This window comes from Strongylocentrotus purpuratus, unplaced genomic scaffold, assembly GCF_000002235.5.
Source record: "Strongylocentrotus purpuratus isolate Spur 01 unplaced genomic scaffold, Spur_5.0 spur5_scaffold_21, whole genome shotgun sequence".
NCBI classification, from domain to species: Eukaryota; Metazoa; Echinodermata; class Echinoidea; order Camarodonta; family Strongylocentrotidae; genus Strongylocentrotus; species Strongylocentrotus purpuratus.
Window position 1 is genome coordinate 27,546,476 of NW_022145607.1, and position 22,412 is coordinate 27,568,887.

Consider the following 22,412-nt stretch of genomic DNA (forward strand, 5'->3'; position numbering starts at 1 on the left):
AAAGCTTTCGCGCTTCGCGCGAGTGTTGGGAAACTGAATTCAGACAATTAGGACCCGATACAATGAATCATCTTCTTTCTCTAATAATTTAATGAAACGTGATAGCTTCCGCGCTTCGCGCGGGATGGGCGAAAATGAATTCAGACAAGGATTAAGAATAACGTCAAAGCTTCCGCGCTTCGCGTGGGAGGAGGGGGGGGGGACTGAATTCAGACAAGGGCACGATACAACGAATCGTCATCTTTCTCTAATAATTTAATGAAACGTGAAAGCTTCCGCGCTTCTCGCGGGATGAGCGAAATTGAATTCAGACAAGGACACGGTACAACGAATCGCCATTGCAAATGCTTCCTACTCAGACCCACCCCCGCTTGGTCGCTCCGCTCCCTCGCCGCTAAAGCCTCGCTCTGTCGCTTTATCGTTTTACATATATTTAACCCCATGCCATTTTGTGCCCCCCCCCGGTAAGAAATTCCTGGAACCGCCACTGTTTGCCCATACCCCTTGAGCTTCGGGGCTCCGCCTCTTGACCCCGCCGGGGCTTTACCCCTAGACCTCATTTTGACAAACGTTTAGCCCCCCCCCCCCCCCCAAAAAAAAAAAAAAAAAAAAAAAAAAAAAACGCTTTTGCTCATTACGCCACTGCATCCAAACGCATCAAATCGCACCCTAACGTATCGAATGGCCCATCGTGGGGTTCGCAACGGATCGTACAACAGTGGGAATTCTCCATAGATGGTGAACTTTGCCCCAACTCCCGCTCCCGGTTCATTATGCGCAGAACATGACAACGCAATAATATAAAGAGCCAATAGAATGGTAAATTTATTTTTAGTCACCATTACCGTTTGCGGCGTATCAGGGTCGTGTTATCCTAATCGTAAGCGTTTAATCGAGAACCTTTAACGGAATCATTTTGTTTTTTAATCTCGTATCATACCAACTTACCTCTTTATCCAAGGGCATTTTGTCCAACAAGCAGCCCAGGACCGACGTATCATCATCATTCACTTATTTAGAACATTATCTCTGAGATATCCGCATCAATTTGACTTGCCAATCAATAATGGAGCAAAAATATCAGGTAAGCCTAAAAAGTATTGCATTTGGGAGAGGGTTGAAAACTTATGATGATCTTTGTTTTAGACCGGGGTTTTAGAGTGTACATACATGTTTTGTCTTGGCAGAACAAGACTAAAGACATTATATTTCAATACAGATGATAGCATCATGAATGCAATGTTTTTATTCTTGTTCTATTAAGAGAAAAATAATAAGGATAAAATGCCTCAATAATGGTAAATAATAGTAAACAAAATAATTCCATTTAATTCAAAGCGCTACTATTTTTGGTAGAAACTCTACTGCGCTTAATACGAAGTATCATAGTATAACCCCTGCTGCAGCGCATCCCGGCTGTAGCTGAGCCGCCATATTCGATGGGTCCGTAATTGGTGGCCATATTGTCAACCAGTTTAGGTTTCTACATTGTGTATCAAAAAAGTGTACCCAACGTTGGTAGCTCCTAATTAAAAAGTCATGACCAATATGACTTTGAAATAAATTTTATGATAAGTAACTTGTCTCCTGTCCAATGATACTATATTACAAATATTTCTTCCACGGGTGACTGAGCAACAGGGTCTTTTAAAGTGTTGTCGAAATCGCCTTGTGGGCTGATGGAACGAATGTAGGCCAGGCCATATGCATGTGCTTCTTTCGTCTTAAATCCTTTTAGCAGTTAAATTATGCCTTGATAATGCAATGTACCTAGGCGTTCAGAGAACCTTGTATCAATCCATAGGATAACCATTAATTATTTTGAACAGCCTACTAACTTCTTGTCTCATGAGTCCATGGGCGTAAATCCGCAATTGATACCTATTGTTCAGGGGGGATGATATCTATTCATTTATCCCCCCTGAACGATAGGTATTACGTAAGGATTTATGCCCATGCATGAGTCATACTCTGTATTTTACGACTTGTTTACGCAAGTCTGTGACAAGCATGCACCAACTATATCATCAACTTCGAAGAATCTAAAAAAGGGGAAAAATATTGGGAGAAAACGATGGATGACTAATGCTATTTAAAAATCAATCAAGAAGAAGCACAAGTTGTATTCTAAACTAAAGGCATCAAAATCTCAACAGAAAGACGAGGAAGTATACAAGAGGTATAGACATTTTCTAACTACAGTTCTACGAAATGCAAAGAGACAATATTATAGTAACCTCTTCTTCATTTCAATTTCAATTTCAATTCAATTTCAATTTATTATTTCATAAAAAATCACATACAATATATATACATTGAGAATTGTGCTGGATCATTTACACCCGATAAAGCCGATGGCTTGAGAGAAGTGGGTGGACCCATAACATAAATGACAAATGTGTAAAATACAAAACATTAAAATTCACAATAAAACAAAAGACGTATACAGGACATTGTAAAAAAAACACAATAATAATACAGAACGATATAATTTATAAGGTAATGGTATGTATCATAGGAAGTCATATATATGTGGTAAGAAGACGCAACTTAAATTTGGACTTGAAAGAACTAAGAGTAGTTACATGTTTGATTGAGTTGTCAATATTATTCCATAATTTCCCCCCTTTTTGTTGAATAGAATTTACCTTTCGTAACTTTAAACGTGCATATGGCAAGACCATTTTATTTTTTTGTCTTGTGTTAACATTATGTTTCTTGTCAACTGTAGCAAAGTAATTATCAAACACGGGTGGTAACAACAAATTCGAATAACGGTACATAAAGACTCCTGTTTTAATTGTTATATTATCAGAGAAATTTAGTATATTCAGTTTCTTAAACAACGGCAGGGTATGGGCAAGATAATGGGAGTTTGAGCATAGACGAATGGTTTTCTTTTGTATGTAGCCTGTTTAAATGACACGAGCTGGCGGCCCCTCCCCATACAAGACTACAATAATCGAAATAAGGCAGGACAATGGCATTGTATAAAGTGAAAAGGGTTTTGAGCGGTAGAAAATAACTTAACTTACTCAACATACCTATAGACATGCTAATCTTTCCACGAATGGAGTTGATGTGATTAACCCAAGTTAGCTTAATATCATCTATCTGTACTCCTAGGAAATTGATACTGCTCGCTCTTTGTATTTCAAGGTTATCTAGTTTTATCGAAAAATCAAATTGAAGTTGTTGGCGCTTATTTGAACAAAAAAACATATATAGTTTTGTCAGTATTGAGAATTAATTTGTTAGCTTTGAACCAGCAAGAGATCTTGTTTAATTCGACATTTGCATAATGTTGAAGAGTATTTTTATCAGCATGTGAAATAAATATGTTGGTATCGTCTGCATATAAAACAAAATGTAATAATTAATTATATCATTCATATATATCAGAAATAACAAAGGACCAATTATACTCCCTTGTGGAATTCCACATACCACAGGCATTGTCTCAGAACTTAAACCTTTAAAGCTAACAAATTGTTTTCTATTGCTGAGATAATTAACAAACCAGTCATGTGGTATACCACGTACGCCATAATTTTTCAATTTTTGTAACATTATGTTATGATTTAAGGTATCGAATGCCTTATTTAAATCAATACATATCCCTAAAGTATATTCTTTTTATCTAAACATGAGGTTATATGCTCTAAGGCGTGTAAAAGTGCCATTTCCGTGGAGTGGTTGGGTCTGAATCCAAACTGGTATTTTGTTAGAATGCTATTTCTAGACAGATGGCTATAGAGTCTTTTAAATATAATACGTTCGAGGATTTTTGAAAGAGTTGGAAGTAGAGATATAGGGCGATAGTTTTTGGTTAAATTTGGATCATTCTTGTTATAAACAGGAATTATTTTTGCTCTCTTTAGGTTGTCTGGGACGACGCCTGTGGACACAGACAAATTGAAAATGTGTTTTAGAGGATAAGAAATATGATGTATAATTTTTTCCACAAAATTGGTACTTATACCATCATACCCACACGAGGAACTAGATTTCAAATCCTTCACAATCTGTATAATTTCACATTCACTTGTAGGATTAAAAAAACAGAGATTCCGAAGTCCTTGGATTCAAGTATTCCGAAAAATGGTGAGATTTTGACTGAACATCGTTGGCAACTGATGCACCGACATTAGTAAAATATGAATTGAAAGAATCAGCCATTTCCTTTTCATTGGATATTTGTTTGCCATTTTTCAAGGCAAATTGCGGTAGTTTAACCTTTCTATTTCTTCCTAAAATATCATTAATCGTTTTCCAAGTTTTGTTAAGATTCAATTTATTTTTTTCAAAAAGGTGTGCATAGTGCTTTCGTTTTGATAATCTAATAATGTAGTTCAATTTGTTTCTATAACTTTTGTATAATCAACAGTTTTTACACGATGGGTTTTTTTATATATTTTCGGAATAATCTCTGCTTCTTATTGTTGGAACATAAAATCCCTTGAGTTATCCATGGCTTTCTCGGAATATCTCTGTTTTTCCGTTGAAATGATGCATTAACATTTGCATGCTTTTTACATATCCCAAACAGTGTATGTAAAAATGATTCATATGCTGAGTTTGTATCATCACATCTGTTTACACAAAACCAATTTTTTAGACTTAAATCCCTTGAAACATTTTCATAATTTAATTTAGAAAAAACTGAATCATTTGTTGTGGGATGAGAAGTACAATCCTGCATACGAACAAATTCGGTCAACTGGAAAATGGGGAGGTGATCGGAAACGTCACAATAAAGTACTCCAGAATAAAATGTTTTGTCCAGAACATTAGTAAATATGTTATCAATACATGTACAGGATGACGCCGTGACACGTGTAGGCTTGGTGATCAATGGTTGCAAACCATTAGAATACATGACACTTAAAAAATTACCAGTTTGAGAATGAGAAGAATGTCTCAAAATATCAAAGTTAAAGTCACCAAGTATATAACAGTACTTACTTTCTTTAGAAATAGCTGACAAACATTTATCTAATACATCGTTAATAGATTTTCCATCCGAGTTTGGAGCTTTGTATATTACACCAGCAATCACATTTTTAAACTGTAGCTCTATAAATAATGAATCAATATCGTCATTGTTAAATGAAATATCTGGTCATTCTTTGTAATTTAAGTTAGAGTCAATATATAAACAAACTCCTCCACCTACTCGAGTTGTTCTGGATTGGTGTAAAAAAGAGTATCCCAACATATTATACATAGATGGAACGTTTTGTTTGAACCATGTTTCTGTAAATGCATATATTGAACATTTATGGTGTAAACTCTTAATATAATCCTGAAAGCTCATGTATTTGGAAGCCAAACTTTGACAGTTTAAATGAAACATTGAAAGAACATTATTTTCCTTATAGGATTCAAATTTACTATTAAATGTATCACTGAAATAATATTTGCGTGTAGTTTCAAAAGTACCAGGTCCATCATTATCATTGAAAGTGTCAAACAAATTCGAACAGAGTCGTGAAATATTATTTATGTTACCGTTTTGACGAAAGAAAGCATTAATGGTAAAGATAAATTCATCATCATCAATGATATGGTTGAATGGTAGTTCATTTGCAATGCAATAAAAACATGACAACATTCCTTGCGAATGAGTTGCATCTGAGCACTCATTCATGACATTGGTTGCCACAGTGACAAACCAGGTGATTCTGATTATTTCTTAATGGGTTGAGACATACAATACACTTCATGACTAACACATACACGATTATAAAATTACGTAATACGTATACAAAGAAACCTTAGAAAACACACAAGTTCAAGAGTTCACGAGTTCAACATTGTAACTTAAAATTCAGTAGCCGGTTTGTTTACATTCTTCGTGCCGGTGAATTAAGCGTTCCTAGTAACAATTTTGTATCGCGTAAACATAGAGTAATTCAGGTACTCCGTTTATGTTTCTGCCAGTCAGATTCTGATGATATTACTATCTTCACATTTGATGGTGTTTTCACTCTGATTTTCCCATCCTGTGTCCAGATCTTGTTCGGTGCTAGGTATCTTTCTTTCATTTTTCTCATCAATCTTTGTCTGTCACTGGTGAGATTCTCATGTATGTAGATGTTCGTTGCTTTGAGCTTTGATCTTGCGTCGTAAAAGCGTGATCTTGGACCATACTTGGTGAACTTGACTATGATCGGCCGATGTAGTTGACGACCATTCTTGTCGGTTTTACTGTGGAGACCGATCCGATGCGAGCTATCGATGTCCTCTGGTGCGAGGTCGACTTTGAGTTGATCTTTCGCGAGTGTACAGATTAGCTGGTCCGTATTCTCGTTCGAGGTTTCCTTGGTTCCGTGGATGATGAGGCAGTTTCTCCTCGAGTACTGCTCAAGATCTTCCAGACGAGCTTCAGCTTTCGACAACTTTGATCCCAACTGTTGGAATTTTGTGTCTCGTTCCTTAAGTTCCATCATGTACCTCATCTTAAAACACAAAGCAATTAATAAGAATGATAGTCATAAAACGTGGAAAACAATTAACGAGTTGTTGAGTGGTGGAAAAGTCAAAAATAAAGTGACCAATGTAGAGAAATTAGCAAGCTCAGGTGCTGTAGAGAATAGAGTGATAACATCTGACAATGAAATAGCTAACTAATTTAACAACTCTTTTGTAAACATAGGTCCGAAGCTGGCAAAGGAAATACCACAAGTGAATTCTGACTTTACAGAATATTAAGAATATAGAACAGAAAATCACTATTTTTTAAACTAATACACCAACAAATTATTCCATTCTGGACTATTTCTTCATTTCTGGACTGTAAAAAAATACAGAAAATGCTATTTAATCCTTGTTTATTTAATCTTTTATTAACCATCAAGTCACAAATCTCTGTTATTAATTGGTAGAAACAAAGGTAAATGTTCCTTTTTATTTCCTATCTTTTGAAAGAACAAAATAATATTTCTCTCAACTTCTCTACATGACCATGCATTCACTCTCTTTCCATGTACCTCATCTTAAAACACAAAGCAATTAAAACAAACCAGAAAATTGTATTCATACAGGGATGCATTTGATTTTTATTTTATTGTTTAAATCACCAATTGACAGGTAACATATTTACAAATGTCATATTCATTCCTTATCAAAATAATAAAGAATAAAAAAGATAAGTGACAGGTAACATATTTACAAATGACATATTCATTCCTTATCGCAATACTAATGAATAAAAAAGATAATACCATTCTACAGGGCACTAAATGGTATAAGCGTTATACCAATGTACAGGACACTAAATGGTATAAGCGTTATACCAATCTACAGAGCACTAAATGGTATAAGCGTTATACCAACCTACAGGGGCGTACACAGGATTTTTTCCAAGGTGGGGTTTTAAAATCTGAAAATAGCGCCAAAAATTTCGCAACGACTCAAAATATTTTAATTCTTTTTTATATAAAAACTGACATTTCTTTAAATTCTAAGTTTTTTTTCTTCCCAAAAATAGGATTAAAAAAAAAAAATTGTACTATTGAAGTCGCCTCTTGCGCATAATTTTAACCAGAACCTCTCAAGACAGTGTATATTTGTAAACTACAGAGCACTAAATGGTATAAGCGTTATACCAATCTACAGAGCACTAAATGGTATAAGCCTTATACCAATTTAAAGACCACTAAATGGTAAAGTATTACAGAGAATAAATTGAAATGCCACTTACAGACTTTAGATACAAAAAAGCATGTGGATATGATAATTTGCCGGCATGATTGTTAAGGGATGCTGCCCTATACATTTCAAGCTCATTAACATATATTTTCAATCTTTCCATAAAAGAGGTAAATTTCCAGACGCTCTGAAACTAGCAAAAGTGACACCTATTTTTAAAAAGGATCGAAAAGATTTAGCTGGTAATTACAGACCTATTTCAGTTTTACCTATACTTGGTAAAATCTTTGAGAAAATAATAAATAATCGTGTAATTGACTATTTGGAAGCAAATAATATCTTGTTTCAACATCAGTATGGTTTCTGTAAGAAACATAGCACTAAGTTATCTTTGATTAATCTTGCAAATACACTATTGACATACTTTGACGAAGGTAGAACAACAGTTGGCATCTTTATTGACTTTCAGAAGGCAATCGATACTATAAACCACAGCATTCTCCTAAAAAATGTCACACTATGGAATACGTGGGTTAGCCTTGCAATGGTTTAAAGATTATTTGCAGGGGCGGATCCAGGAATTTCTTCCCGGGGGGCACACGTGGGGGGGGGGGGGGTAAGAGGACATATATTTTATTTTTTTTGGTTTAAAACAAAATCGCAACGACTCAGCCAGCCGCTGAATAAGCGCCGGGGGGGGGGGGGGGTATATATATATATATATATATATATATGTTTTGGGGGGGGCGGGGGCACGTGCCCCCTGTGCCCCCTGGATCCGCCCCTGATTTGTGTAAACGATCACAGTTTATACAATATAAAGACAAAATGTCTTTTAAATTGAATATAACATGTGGTGTCCCTCCAGGCTCCGTTCTTGGACCAACATTATTTTTACTATATATATCAATGACTTACCTAACTCCACAAACTTTTTCAATTTCAGATTATTTGCTGATGACTCAAATCTTTTTCATACTTTTAATCCTAGACAAAAAGAAAGTGATTTAGAAATTGTAAGTGAAAAATTAATTAAGGTGCAGGAATGGTGTAATGCAAATGAAGTCACAATTAACCTACAGAAAACAAACTATATGATTATGAAATCCATAAGTAGATCGATAGACAAAAAAGGATCTGTGAGAATATCAGGATCAGATATTAAAGAGGTATCCGTTGCATCATTTGTTGGAATTGAAATTGATTGTCATCTTTCATGGAAAAAACATATTCAGACAATAAACAAATGCATAAGAAAGAAAGTAGGTATTCTGTTAAACTGAGACATTTTGTTCCCAAGAATATACTTGTGTTATTATATAAGGCTTTTATACAGCCTCACCTCTCTTATGGAGTAGTATGGAGGAGCACTTACAAAAGTAATCTAAATTGTATATATTTAAGTCAAATGGCAATGAAAGCAATTACATTCAGTCCACTTAGAACAGACTCCAAAGCTCTTTTTCAAAGTCTAAATATTTTAAATATTTTTCAACTTCATGAACTTCTTGTATCAACATTTATGTACGATTTGGTAAAAGGTATTTTACCACACTCTTTAGTGGATTATTGTCAGGTGATACAGCACAGATATGTAACTAGGAGAAAAGAAAGTGGCTTACTCTATCAACCAAAATGTACGACAACGCAAGGGCAATTTTGTATTTCGTTTGTAGGAACAAAGCTGTGGAATGATCTCCCAGATGAAATTAGATTATAAACATCGAGGTTATCTTTTCGGAGACATCTTTCCGCCTACCTTCTATGTAAATGACGTGGGCTCAATCCCATCCCCCTTCATTTTCCTTTTATTTTACTTGTCTTCCTTTTATATATGTATACACTTGCTTGTTAATGATTATAGCTGCCTTAAGCTTTTACAGGATTTGTGCATGTACACACATCTGTATGATATTATTTTCATTAATACATCCTTTTCATTTTTATGAACACATTGATGATTTTATTTGTTCAAAGATTTGTCTTCTTTCATTATAAAGCTTTAACACTTTTTTCTTTTTCTTTTTTCAGTTTAGTATGTAAAAAAGTTACATGATACTGTGTTATTTTGTTGTATATATGTAAATATAAAACAAGTTTTACATTCATATGTATAAACAAATTAACAGAAAAAATCTTGCCAAAGAATGGAACTAGGCTCGACTAGCACTTGTGCTAACTTCTAGTTCCCATTAACAACTTCACCTAAATATAGCGATACACATATTTACGTATATATCTTTTGTACATTTAATAGTATGCAGATGTATGTCTAAATATCGTTTTTAAACCATAACTGTTCAATCGACATTACTCTTATGTTATGTATACATGTATCAGTATTGTTTTTTTGCATTGTATGATTGTTCATGTACTGTCATTATTGTGATGTGTTGTTAATAAATTCAAATTCAAATTCAAATTCAAATCTAATTTCTTTCTGCTTCACTTGTCTGGTTTGCCATTTAACACGCGTAAGGAGCATAGGGTGTTTAGCTCGAATAGCGAATGAAAACTTAAAGGTTACTGAACCTAAATGCAAGAACACGTATGATGGTAAGTATCAAATAAATTGAAGGTAGACTTTCATAAAAAGCGATACAATTCCAAATAAACTTTATCCATATTGTATTACTCAATGAAGTCAATATTGTAATAATTATAATGAAGAGAATATCATAAATTGTGCTTGTCATTAGAAGCCTTGAGCCTGAGTTGATTTCCTTTCAACTACCTAACAGTCAACGTTAATAAGTGAGCAATTGTACTTGTTGGGATAAGATAACACACATCGTGGCTTTTGACCCGCATTCATAGCTTCAGCCCAAACTTTCAACTTTCTAACAGTTAACGTCAGGCGCGGGTCCACGTGGCGATTTTTCAGCCCCGGCCCCCAGCCCTAAAAAGTGTTTAGAAAAATAGGATTATAATAGACTTGATTAAAAATACTTGATTAAAATAGGCTTGATGAATCGCTGCTAGATATTTCCTCGCGAATTGGGCCCCCAAAAAATATGTGCTCTTACCCTCTCCCCCCCCCCCCCTTTCACCGGCTGGATCCGCCCCTGGTCAACGTTAATAAGTGAGCAATTGTTGTACTTTTTGTTGGAATGAGATAACGCTCACCATGGCTTTTTACCCACATTCATAGCTTCAGCTCAAACTTGGTAGAAGAGAATTTTGATTTTTGAAAGGCCTGCTGCCCAGTTATCTGTGGCAGCACAATTATGAATAAATATGGTACACAGGATATTAGTTATACTGTACCATGAAGTATGATTCAAGACGCATAGGTTATAACTCTTTAATTACAAGCTACCAAAGTTCACTACACTTGACTATGATGGCATAGCCATATTCTTAAATTGTTATGGGCAAAATACTTTTACTTGTTGATATGTCCCCCCCCCCCCCCCTCGGTGAAAATATCCAGAAAAATCCAGAAAAATCAACCCTGTAATTTGTGATTTTCAGGTGTGAAAAATTAGTAATTCTAAGGTGTCTTAAAACACCTTTTTAAATGGTAGTCAAAGTTGCCATAAATTCCGCGTTGATAATCTCGTGACTCAAACGTATTATTAATCTAAGCTGGGCATCCGTGATTTTCAGGTGTGAACAATGAGTAATTCTTAGGTGTCTTAAAGCCCCACGGTCCTGCTTGTAGCTACTTGCTCCCTCTATATAGAAAACCTCCCCAATCGGTGCCTGTTGGCCCCCCCCCCCATGATCCCCTTTTTCTTATGTTGAGAGCTGAGTTAATGAGATAGCCACCTCCATTCTGGCCCAGTAGTACTAGTAACGGTCTTTATAACACCTTTTTAAATGGTAGTCAAAGTCCCGCGGTGATGATCTCGTGGCTCAAACGGATTATTAATATAAGCTGGGCATCCTTGATTTCCAGGTGTGAAAATGAGTTATTATTGGGTGTCTTGATGGTTTCACAGTTACCATATAAATTCAGTGATGATAATCCCGTGACTGTGGGCATATTTCCATTGCACCAGTTGATAACTGGTCTGTGTGCATATTTCCAGTTGCACCAGTTGACGACTGACTGTTGGCATATTACCAGTTGCACCAGTTGTAAACTGGTCCGTGGGCATATTTCCAGTTGAAACACTTGACACCAGTTAATTTGCATATTGAATATGGGGTGCGTGCAGATTTATGTTTTTTTAAAACAATTTATCTGAATTTACAGCATATTTCTTAATTACTGATAACTTTGTTATATTTAAAACATTTCGAAAATACTACACATATAAATAGCCAGTTATTAGGACATTTCACTACTCTGTATAAATTACATTTAATTAAACATGAATGAGGGAAACATTAACTATGAACTAAAATAATTTCGATAAGATACAAGTATATGGAAAAATTTCGATAAACTAAATTATTTAAGTCTACTTATTACCAATGCCTTTACATCGGAAATACACACGAACCAGTATTGAAGTGTTGTTGCCATTCGCAATAAACCAGTACAAAGTAAAGTACTAATTAAGTTTTTCAACTGGTCTGGAGGTTCAACTGGTTGGAAGCTTTACCAAATGGTTCTACTGGCTCAGCTAGACCAGTTGAATTCTAACTGGTCTGGATCATTTAGCCCATTTAGCCAATTTCAATGTCCAGGGTTACCAGTTGGCATTAACTGGTTCATCAACTGGACCAGTTGCAACTAGCTTTTTCTTCTGTGATATTTGCACCCTCCCTACCACCCACCCCCAAACCCCCACCCTCTCTAATCCCAAACTGCTTCCGGCGCGCCTGGACGTGATTATGGAGGATCCAAAACACGATGTTCAGAAACGGGATGAGAACGTCATTATTTTGGTTCATTTATTGAGTAACATTTGCGTAATTATTGGGTTGAACGCAGGTTATAGCACCTGTCTCGATATGAAATGTAATCAAAAGAATTCGGTACAAACGAATTAACAAGTTAGTTAGTGATTATGTCTCATTAGTTTCATGTTTTGTACTATTTATGATATGTTACGATTGCATGAATTCTGTACATTCACATTGTTGTAAAAAGCTGTTATTTTATGATATGAACAAATAAAATAGAATAAAAGTAGTAGTAGTTTCTTACACTATCACTGCTAATCAAATTGATTTATATTGACAGATCATGTTTCAAAACCTCTTGCTGGCAATGTATGCCCGGGTGTATCATCATATTGTTCGTCATGTGTTGCTATAACCACACGGTAAAACAATTGAAATTAATTTACCTGAGTGTTGCTCGTTCTTGATATTATGGTTGAGGACGGGGTACATTATATTACTCGTGAATAGGTTGGCAGATCAATCATGATATGACAATACATGCAGTAAATTAAACCTATACCAAATATGACCAAAGAAGATCACATGCACACACGTCCTCATTCACACATACCCCCACAAAATAATGAATTATTTTGGTATTGGTTGTCATTGGTTCCGACATGTTCTTCATAATTAGCGTTGTCTGGTTCTGGTTGACTTGTAAACAGATTGATGTTAAAGAAAGTATACAAAAAAGAGTCTGTAAGATAATATTAGGATTAAATTATACTTCATATGACAATGCTCTATTAAACCAAAGTATTCTAGTCACTCTGGTAAACATTGTCCACCACAAACTCCGAAATTTCAAGTATAAAACATGATTATCGCCGATTTGTAACATTTCGACTTACTGAAATTTTGGATTCACTAATCAGGAGATAATTCATACTCTATCTCTCTATTTGAAGTGAATATGTGTACACGGTACAGGCGCGGATCCAGGATTTCTTAGGGGAGGGGGCCCAACTTTTTTTTTTTTTTGCTCCCGAAAATTTGAAAATCGCGCCGGACGAAAAGTCGCTCAGTGGGTGGGGGGGGGGGGGGGGCCCAACCCCCCCAAAAGGTAAAAATCACGTGATTTTAGATGATTTTTTTTTCTCAAGGGGGGGGGGGGCCGGGCCTCCCGGCCCCCCCCCCCTGGATCCGCCACTGACACGGTACACTGAAGATGTTTTTTCTTTATCGTTAATATAAGGTGGACTGAGCATTTTTTAGACGTTTAATAATGATGTTTTAATGTTATGATACTTACCGGTAAGGTAAATGGAATGTTAATGTGTACAGTATTGTGAGATTTTTCATAGTTATCATGATATTCAATATCGTATATAATATCTTATATATATAGTTTCATTTTTACAAATTACAGCCATGACTTACAAGCTACCTTTTTCGTTTTGTCTAATACACGTAATGTCACACTGGATGGACACTCAATATTTGACGAAAGTGACGAAACAAATATCTTAAAATATACAAAAACAGAGTAGTAAAACATTAGTGATAGTGAATAACAAGACAGGTACATGTAGGTCTATTCCCGTATAGTCAGTCAGCTTTTCCCCGACAGCCAACCAATCTTTCCTGGTAGTCTGATCTAATCTAATCAACCAGATGCGAATGTGAAAAACCATATATATACACACTGTATATATATATATATATATGTGTGTGTGTGTGTTTGTATTCTTAATCTTTAAATTGCAGGAAATAGTATAGAATTTTTTTTTGAAAATCAGAAAGAAAATAAAGTAGGCTTTTAAAAGAAAGAGAACAGCAATTGTAAGTTTATGACACATGTTAGTTTACTCCTTTTAAAATCACACACTAGTAATCGACAAAGTTCCTGTTTTCTCCGTCATTAAGAATTTTGTTCAGGTCCCCTACTTTTATTCTTTCCTTTAAAGGGCAATCCCTCGTTGATTTGTATGAAAGAAGACAAATGGCAGAAACAGAATGGCAAAAGTTGCAATAAATTGGACCAATAGTAAGGAAGTTATTAACGTTTAAAATATAAGATCACTAAGTCTATGCGAATCCCAAATTGGAAGTTCGGTCAGTGGATTGTGACGTCGGAAGTGAATAACTCTCCCATTTGCCGTGTACAAAAATATCATTAATTTCTGTTTCTCTCATAAGTTCCTTTTCCTTTGGGGCACTACTAAAAATATGTTATATAGATAGCACATTAGTATAGGACCTCTAAAAAGAATAGACTCTCCTGATCAATGAATTTGTAACAATTTAAATTTTAGTCATTTTATATGTTGGAACAGATGGGAAAGTAGTCCGACACTACATTACATTGACATTACTGCTTCAGTCAATTTGAATTGCCCATGCGTATAGGTAATTACAACTTCAACAAAATCATAACTTTGTTATATTTAGTCAGATTTAATTGAAACTTTCATCAGTTAGTTTCTCTGACTTTTCAGCTTTCTTTTAGAGAAGTTGTCTATTTGGGTTTGATTTCCCTTTAACAAAAATTGAATTTTCTATATTTTTCCAAATTTTCTTAAGGTCTAGCCCAGCCAATTATGTCTCATTTTGTCGTGGCGGGTCACTATTGCCTCTATATAGCTCTTGTATAGACAAAATTTGATCCGTGTCTAGGATATGAAGGCCTATTTATTTAGGCTGCATTAAAAAGATATATTTAATCGCCGACTAGTAAAAGCATCTGAATTGAAGTACATACATGTATTAGTATCCTGATGGGCCGTTGCCAATTGGGTACAGTCGTTCACCCTTTCCCCTCACTCACACAAACACACACCCGCACACACACAACACACACACTCATACACACATGCCGGCCATGCCGATACAACAACATGATCTAAAATGTACGCCCTAAATATATACACATACTTTAATACTGACCCCCATACGATATCAGGGAGATGAGACTAAGGTGAGATTAAAAAAAAAAAAAAAAAAAAAATGTGTGCCCATGCCTTGAGCCATAATGCATGGTCGTACAGAGGATTTTTTATGTTTGGGCCGGGGTAAAATGCAATGAATTATTTGAAATTTATTGCACTTTCTTTGTTTTTTGTTTGTTTGTGAGAACTGCCCCTACCCTAGCCCCCACTGCGTACAGTCATGGTTCTGTGGCCAAGCAATGGCCTCATAACTGTGAGGCCCCAGGTACAAAACCGTACATTTTTTTTTCTCGGGGCATTGGTATATATATACCCCTATATTGTCATTACATTATCACTATTTGTTTCTATTTATACATCATATAGGATATTGTTTAACCCTTACTGTACTGGGCTATTTCGAGCACTCTCTGACGGGGGGGGGGGGGGGGGGGCCTGGGAGGCCCCCCCCCTATGATCTCGGTCGTCGAATGTCCGATCAACGCGAAAATTTGCATGTTTGTAGATATTTACGTAAGGAACAAGATGGTATAATTAGTTTTTTCCTAATATGCAAATTTTTGTCGTTATAGCCTAATTAATTATGCAAAATGCTAATTTTATGCATTTTACAGAAAACTCTACATATTTGTCAGTAGACTTGTGAAGAATCTTGAAAATGTATTGAATAAATGTTTCCTTCATCTCAAATTCATGAGGTTTCATTATTTTTATGATATTTGAAAATGCATAGGTTAATTTGCATAAATTATGAATATGCAAATTACGCATTCATGAATATCTTATCTGGAAATATACAGGGTACTAGAATCATTACAAAAATTGTCAGACTCCACTTTTGTAATGTTGAAACTCATTATTCATATGTAACTTCTTTTCTAACACAAAATAGTTATTTGATGTAATTAATAATGATAATTTATGCAAATTTGACGCGATTTTCAACTTTTTATTTTCTTATGTATTTCATTGTTTTTTATTTGTTATTATATCTATTGTTTTATTTCTAATGTATTCTTTTGTTCTGAAATACATCAAGTTACTTTGAGAAACATATAAAAGCAATTTGATATCAATTAATATCTTCACATTTCTGCTTGTACATGAATATATGCAATTATAGCACTTTTTTGATGACATGCGCATACTAATTGTTATGTAACACCTTACAGGTATATCCGATTTCGACGAAAATGGTATCAAAATGTGCGTAAGACTTGAGGGAAAAAAGTCATGAAACGGCAATTCGAAATTGCGGCGCGATCTCCGAAAATGTCGAGGGGGGGGCCTCCCAGCCCCCCCCCCCCCCCCCCAGTACAGTAAGGGTTAAGCATCATACTTTGAAGTTGGGTGTGGTGGTCCAAAAATTCATTTGCGAACGAGGATTAATTTGAAGAGTTGTTAGGTCCCAGTGCGAAAAATTACATCTTATAAAGAGGAAAAACCCAATCCTGGTGGGGTTATAAGCACATTCTCATAACGGAAGACTAAAAAGACCTTTACTAAGGAACATATTTATAACATCTATAAATGCGAACGAGCGTAGCGAGCGAGCTTTGGGGGAAATTGATCTTAATCGCTTGAAATTACGGCACGTTTGATGATGAGAAAAAAAGGGGACACTTATCGAAAGGAATGAGGGCAGCGCGCAGACTCTTAATGATGTATTGTATCTACGGACTTGATGTATTTACATCTTGTTTCCTTATCAACGGATGTCACAACTGTCAATCCTTTCAAGCCTCTACTGGTATATGTTTTAAATTAGAAAATATCTTTGTCATAATTTTAATTTAAAGATGTACATGTATGCACCTTATCTAATGACATTATGTTAAGTATATCGGTTTTATTTCCATGGATATGTCTTAGGTTATTACTTACTAACAACCTTATGAAAGAGTGTCGTATAAGTACATGTAGTTAGTTATTAAGCATGTTAAGGATACATTTGGTGATTCCGGCGTCCGGGTTTTTATTTCGTCAAAAAATTTATTATTAAAGATTAAGATTGGGATTGATTTTTCGTTGGTTTAGGGTTAGGGTTAGTATTTGGTATAGAGAAGGATCCAGGGCAAAGATATTATCTTCAATCTTTAACAAAAATTTACCGAAGGAGGTTAACAGCAGGGAATTCTCCATTTTCCTTTTGTATTGCATTTACTTCCACGAGCCTTGCCAAAGCTGTTTATATTTTATATTTCCTCACTGAGTGGCTTGAAGATTCCAACACCTCTTTACGCGCACATCTACCTTTGGTTACCCCCCCCCCCCGATTTTATAAAAGCCTACTCTCTGGATACACCATCCAATCGAATCCAAAAGATATTTGATATAGCGCCTTTTCCTTGCAATTACAAAGCGCTGCACACACGCTCCACTCTCATAATACGTCGGCCTTATGCCAAAAGGGCCTTAACCCGACTTTGGGGGTTATTGAGTTATTAACATCACCTAGTAGATTTCAACATTCTCTTTAAAATGATGTGCTTCACTTAATGAAATTCGATTATTTATGAAGATAATTATGAATGTCAAAAGGCCTTTAACGCGTATCTCATCTTTTGCCTTACGCCAAAAGGGCCTTTAATTACCTACACGGCAAATCTTTTATCAATGACAGATTAGTTTGTTGTTTCCATTTAAATAAATATCAGTATAAACATCATTAAAACACATGATTAGTCTAGAATAGACACAATGTACTTAGAATCTGAAAGTATATGTCATGAATTTAGATCATGAATTCTGAGTGAGATTTTAAGATACTATGTCCCTTTTGCAGCAAACATCAAATTCTGTAGAACTTTGAGGGAATTATGAATATGTCATGTATGTCCTATCTGTGAAATTTAAATGTTTGCAGCGTTCTAATATTCAAATTATGCAAGGAAATCTGTTTACTTGCTAGACTTCACTGTCAGACACTATTGAGTGGCTGGCTGACTGGCTTTTTTCATCTTTGGTATTAAAGGTAATACAAAGTTTTAGGAAATTTTGAAAATTGGATGGATAGTGAATCTTTACAATTTTGATATATTTGGATATCCCTGTGGACGTATTATAAGCACTAACAAAATTAGCCCCTAAAACACTTCTGTTTTCGAGAAAAATTGAATATAAAAATTTTCCGGTGCTCCCGGTAAATTTGGATAAATTTCAAATAGCGCCTTTGGTCGTACAATGGTAGCTGCGACCATGAAAATCTCAGAATATGTAGTTGTTATATATAATTTCCAAACGGGAATAGCTAATCGGTCGATTTTAGTCAAGAAACATTGTTTCAAAGCTAAATTAATAGCTTGACCTTGAGAGGGAGCTATACAACATAGAGAGTTTATTATTTATAATTTCATAACTTCAGACTCGATTTCAACCGCGACAACGATCAATGAATATTGTAGGAACGTATATGCTCCCAATATTTTAATTTGAACCGAATTCATGACCCCATACCAAAACTTTGTAATACCTTTAACATACATAAAATGAGCTGGAAAGGGTACATGAACATGTCTACATAACCCACTTCTTGTAATGGCCAAATTAAACTGAATCTTTGCGCAGCATAAAACGTACGACCATTCACTATAATGGTTTGAAAAGTCAGACTATTACTTAATGGCTCTATAGCTCCTAAGTCGATTTGACAACTGATAGTCGTTATTTTCCCACTAAAATACATTTTCAAGCCCCCCCCCCTTTTTTTTTTAGGGAAGTTCTTAATTAGTATTGTCTTTCAAATGCCGTTGGAATTTCACCTTTTCATTTTTTTGGCCTGCAAATGGGGCAGAGTACCTTTAAGTTAGATGTAGATGCATGACATGCGACCGACTCATTGAAATACGCAGATGTCAACGTATGGGACTGAAATGAAAATAAACGATGAAAAAGGTGTCCTAAATGAGCCATCTTTAAAAAATAACTTTACCCAAAGCTGCATTATATTAATAAAAATATTCAAATATCAAAAATACTTTTTCTAACATTTTAATTAGTCAGTTTTATCAGTTATCGTGCCGTAGCAGTGGCTTTTTGGCAAACCAAAGTTGTTGCGAAACAAGAAAATTTCTTTATGCCAGAAGGGCGCTAACGATAATGGCAGGTTAACCCTAATAAGGCCGGGGCCCCTCCACATTTTTTCCGATTGCTCGGGAACGCATTTGGATGGCGCCCCGCCGCTCGCTGACTTTTTTCTTTGAAGTCTTGCGCACCTTAAAAAAAATTGTTGAAAATCGGACCAATTAAGAGGCCAATGAAGATGGAAAGTAGATGACAGAATGTATATATTGCTAGCCGGAAAAGGGTAATATCTGGTATCAGGATAACGACATTTTACTCATATCAATTTTATTGTTTGATATGCCAAAAAAGGAAACATGACTGATGAAAAAGGAGGTTTGGCATGAATTCTTTTTGATAACGTTTTGATTTGTCATCTTCTTCCATTTTATAAAAAAAGTATATATTTTCTACTATCTAATTACATTGAAACATGTATTCTTTGAATTTTTTTTATTCTCGGTAATGTTTTTGAGAAATGAAAGTCGGCGACTTCATATGTTCAAGGTATAAAAATTACACTTCCAATGATGTGTCTTAATTATCTTTCCCTCCTACATACAAACACAGCAATTCCTGGCTCTTGCTCTTACATGCGTTGTCATGCTTGCATACCATTCCCTCACGGTGGAGAAATATAGCACATCCAACAGAGACGTAATGACCCCAAGCAAGACCAGAACCTATCCGCAACCTGTGCTTCAAAGGAAATGCGTACCCGTGAACAGTGTGGTCTTCATCAAGACTCACAAAACTGGAGGCACCACTATCAGTTCCATTTTGAACAAATACGGTGAGCGGCACAACATGTCCTTTATCGCCAACAAACGTGATCCTACCAGAGGTCATTTCCGCTTTGTCCTGGTCGAGAACAAGACCATCTTGCCACCACTGGGAGTGTCCGAAAAGGATTATAAAAACTACAAGAACTATAACTTGATGACATTCCATATCATTTTCCTAAAAAACGAGGCCAAATTGAAGCAGCTAATGAGTCCAGAACCGAGATTCATTACCATTTTACGGGACCCAATCAAGCAATGGGAGTCAGCCTTCTTTTTCTTTAAAGGCTACGCGACAATGAAAGTCCCAGGAAAAACACCAATTCAAAAAGTTGATAATTTCATGAAACGGCCACTCAAATATTGGTCAAAAAAGGGGAAAGGTTTATTCACATGGCAATTTAGAAACGGACAGTGGGTAGACATTCTTGGGAGTTCAAGTTCTGTAAATGATAATATGACACATGTAAAGGAACTGATTGAAGAACTTGATAAAAAGGTACATTTCGTGCTTCTTACCGACTATATTGATGAATCGTTGGTACTGCTTAAACGTCTCCTGTGTTGGGAGTTCGAAGATTTATTGTACGTTAAGATGAACCAACGTCCATCAGATTTGAGCGCAGTGATGAGCGAGGACCAGCGAGAGAAGATTAGAAAGTGGAATAAAGCAGATATGCTTTTATATGATCATTACAATCGAACTCTCTGGAGAAAGATAGCTGATATTGGTCCAAGCTTCTACAAGGATGTTGACGCATTCCAGAAAATGTTGGACAACTATGGTCGATGGTGCAATATTACAATGGTAACTAATAAAATTAGGAAGGTACCTGTTGCTAGAAACTCTTCAGATTTGTGTCAAAGACTTGTAGCAGATAGAACCAAATACTTACGAAAAATGATGGAGCGCCAAACAAACCAGACCAAATTGTCCCAGAATGCCACTCAAACCGCTTAACTATACTGGTATGACAGGCCATTAATAGTAGAATATATACTTAGACTGGGGAATATATTGCAAATTTTACAATACCGTTCAACTGGGTGGAGGTAAAAAGCAAATTTGTTGATTATTTTATAAGCACCGTTTTATAATAATTATTATTATTATTGCTATTATTATTATTATAATTCATTATTATTATTATGACAGTTATGCAGATCAACTGACACTGATGGAAATTTGGAGTAGGGGTGCCCATTCCCATCCCCGTCATGTAGCTATTCGGGCCAGATAATCATTTTATTTCAATTTAATCAAACAAACATTTATTTCCTTCACAAAAACAAAATGAACATATCATGAAATATATATTTATAATATTAGGTAGGAAGGAGGCGAAATTCCCTAAAAGCACAAGGCTTATGGTGGGGTCACAATACCAAAGCATACATACAGTGCGTCCCAGAAAAAACGAAACCGAGAAGTATCGATGTTTTATCATAACTTAATCACAACCATAATTAATGAATGATACATATTTGGAAAGCTTAGAGTCTCCTCTTTCAGTTGATGCTACTCACGTGATGCATATTTTACGCATGAGTGATTAAAAGCAAGTTGAAGGAAGGAAACCAAAAAGTAATTTGGCGGGCGGTATCTGAATTTCAAAGAAAAATTCATATTTCTAAAAATTTCATTTTCTGCTCTTTCATATGATACCTCAATCAAGAAAAATGAGCCAGGAATAACAAAGTTCTCCGTTTCGTTGACAATCAGCCATGCATGAAGACTCTCGTCTACGGCTGATTGTCAACGAAACGGAGTTAAGTCTTTTGTTAATTTCGTTTATTGATACGGCAGGCAGCCAGTGAAAACGAATTCGTTTAATAAAATTAAGGAAATGCAAGCATTGCTTTAAACAAACAGAACTTTGTTATCCCTCGCTCATTTTTCCTGATTGAGGTGTCATATGAAAGGGCAGAAACTCAACTTTCTAGAAATGTGAATTTTTCTTCGAAATTCAGATACCGCCCGCCAAATGTCTTTTTGGTTTCCTTCCTTCAAATTGCTTTTAATCACTCATGCGTGAAATATGCATTATCTGAGTAGCATCACATAAAAGAGGAGACTCTAAGCTTTCCAAATATGTATCATTCATTAATTATAGTTGTGATTAAGTTATGATAGAACATCGATACTTCTCGGTTTCGTTTTTTCTGGGACGCACTGTATAGTACA

At 35.5% G+C, this 22,412-nt stretch overlaps 1 protein-coding gene across 1 annotated transcript; it reads left to right on the plus strand.

The window, feature by feature from the left end:
- The first annotated feature begins 737 nt into the window (after positions 1–737).
- Positions 738–21,681, plus strand: LOC105445666 (galactosylceramide sulfotransferase). Its single transcript, XM_030994088.1, has 2 exons — positions 738–1,084; positions 20,016–21,681. The coding sequence occupies exons 1-2, from the start codon at positions 1,067–1,069 to the stop codon at positions 21,186–21,188; spliced, it is 1,191 nt and encodes a 396-aa protein (XP_030849948.1). The 5' UTR covers positions 738–1,066; the 3' UTR covers positions 21,189–21,681.
- The last annotated feature ends 731 nt before the right edge of the window (positions 21,682–22,412 follow it).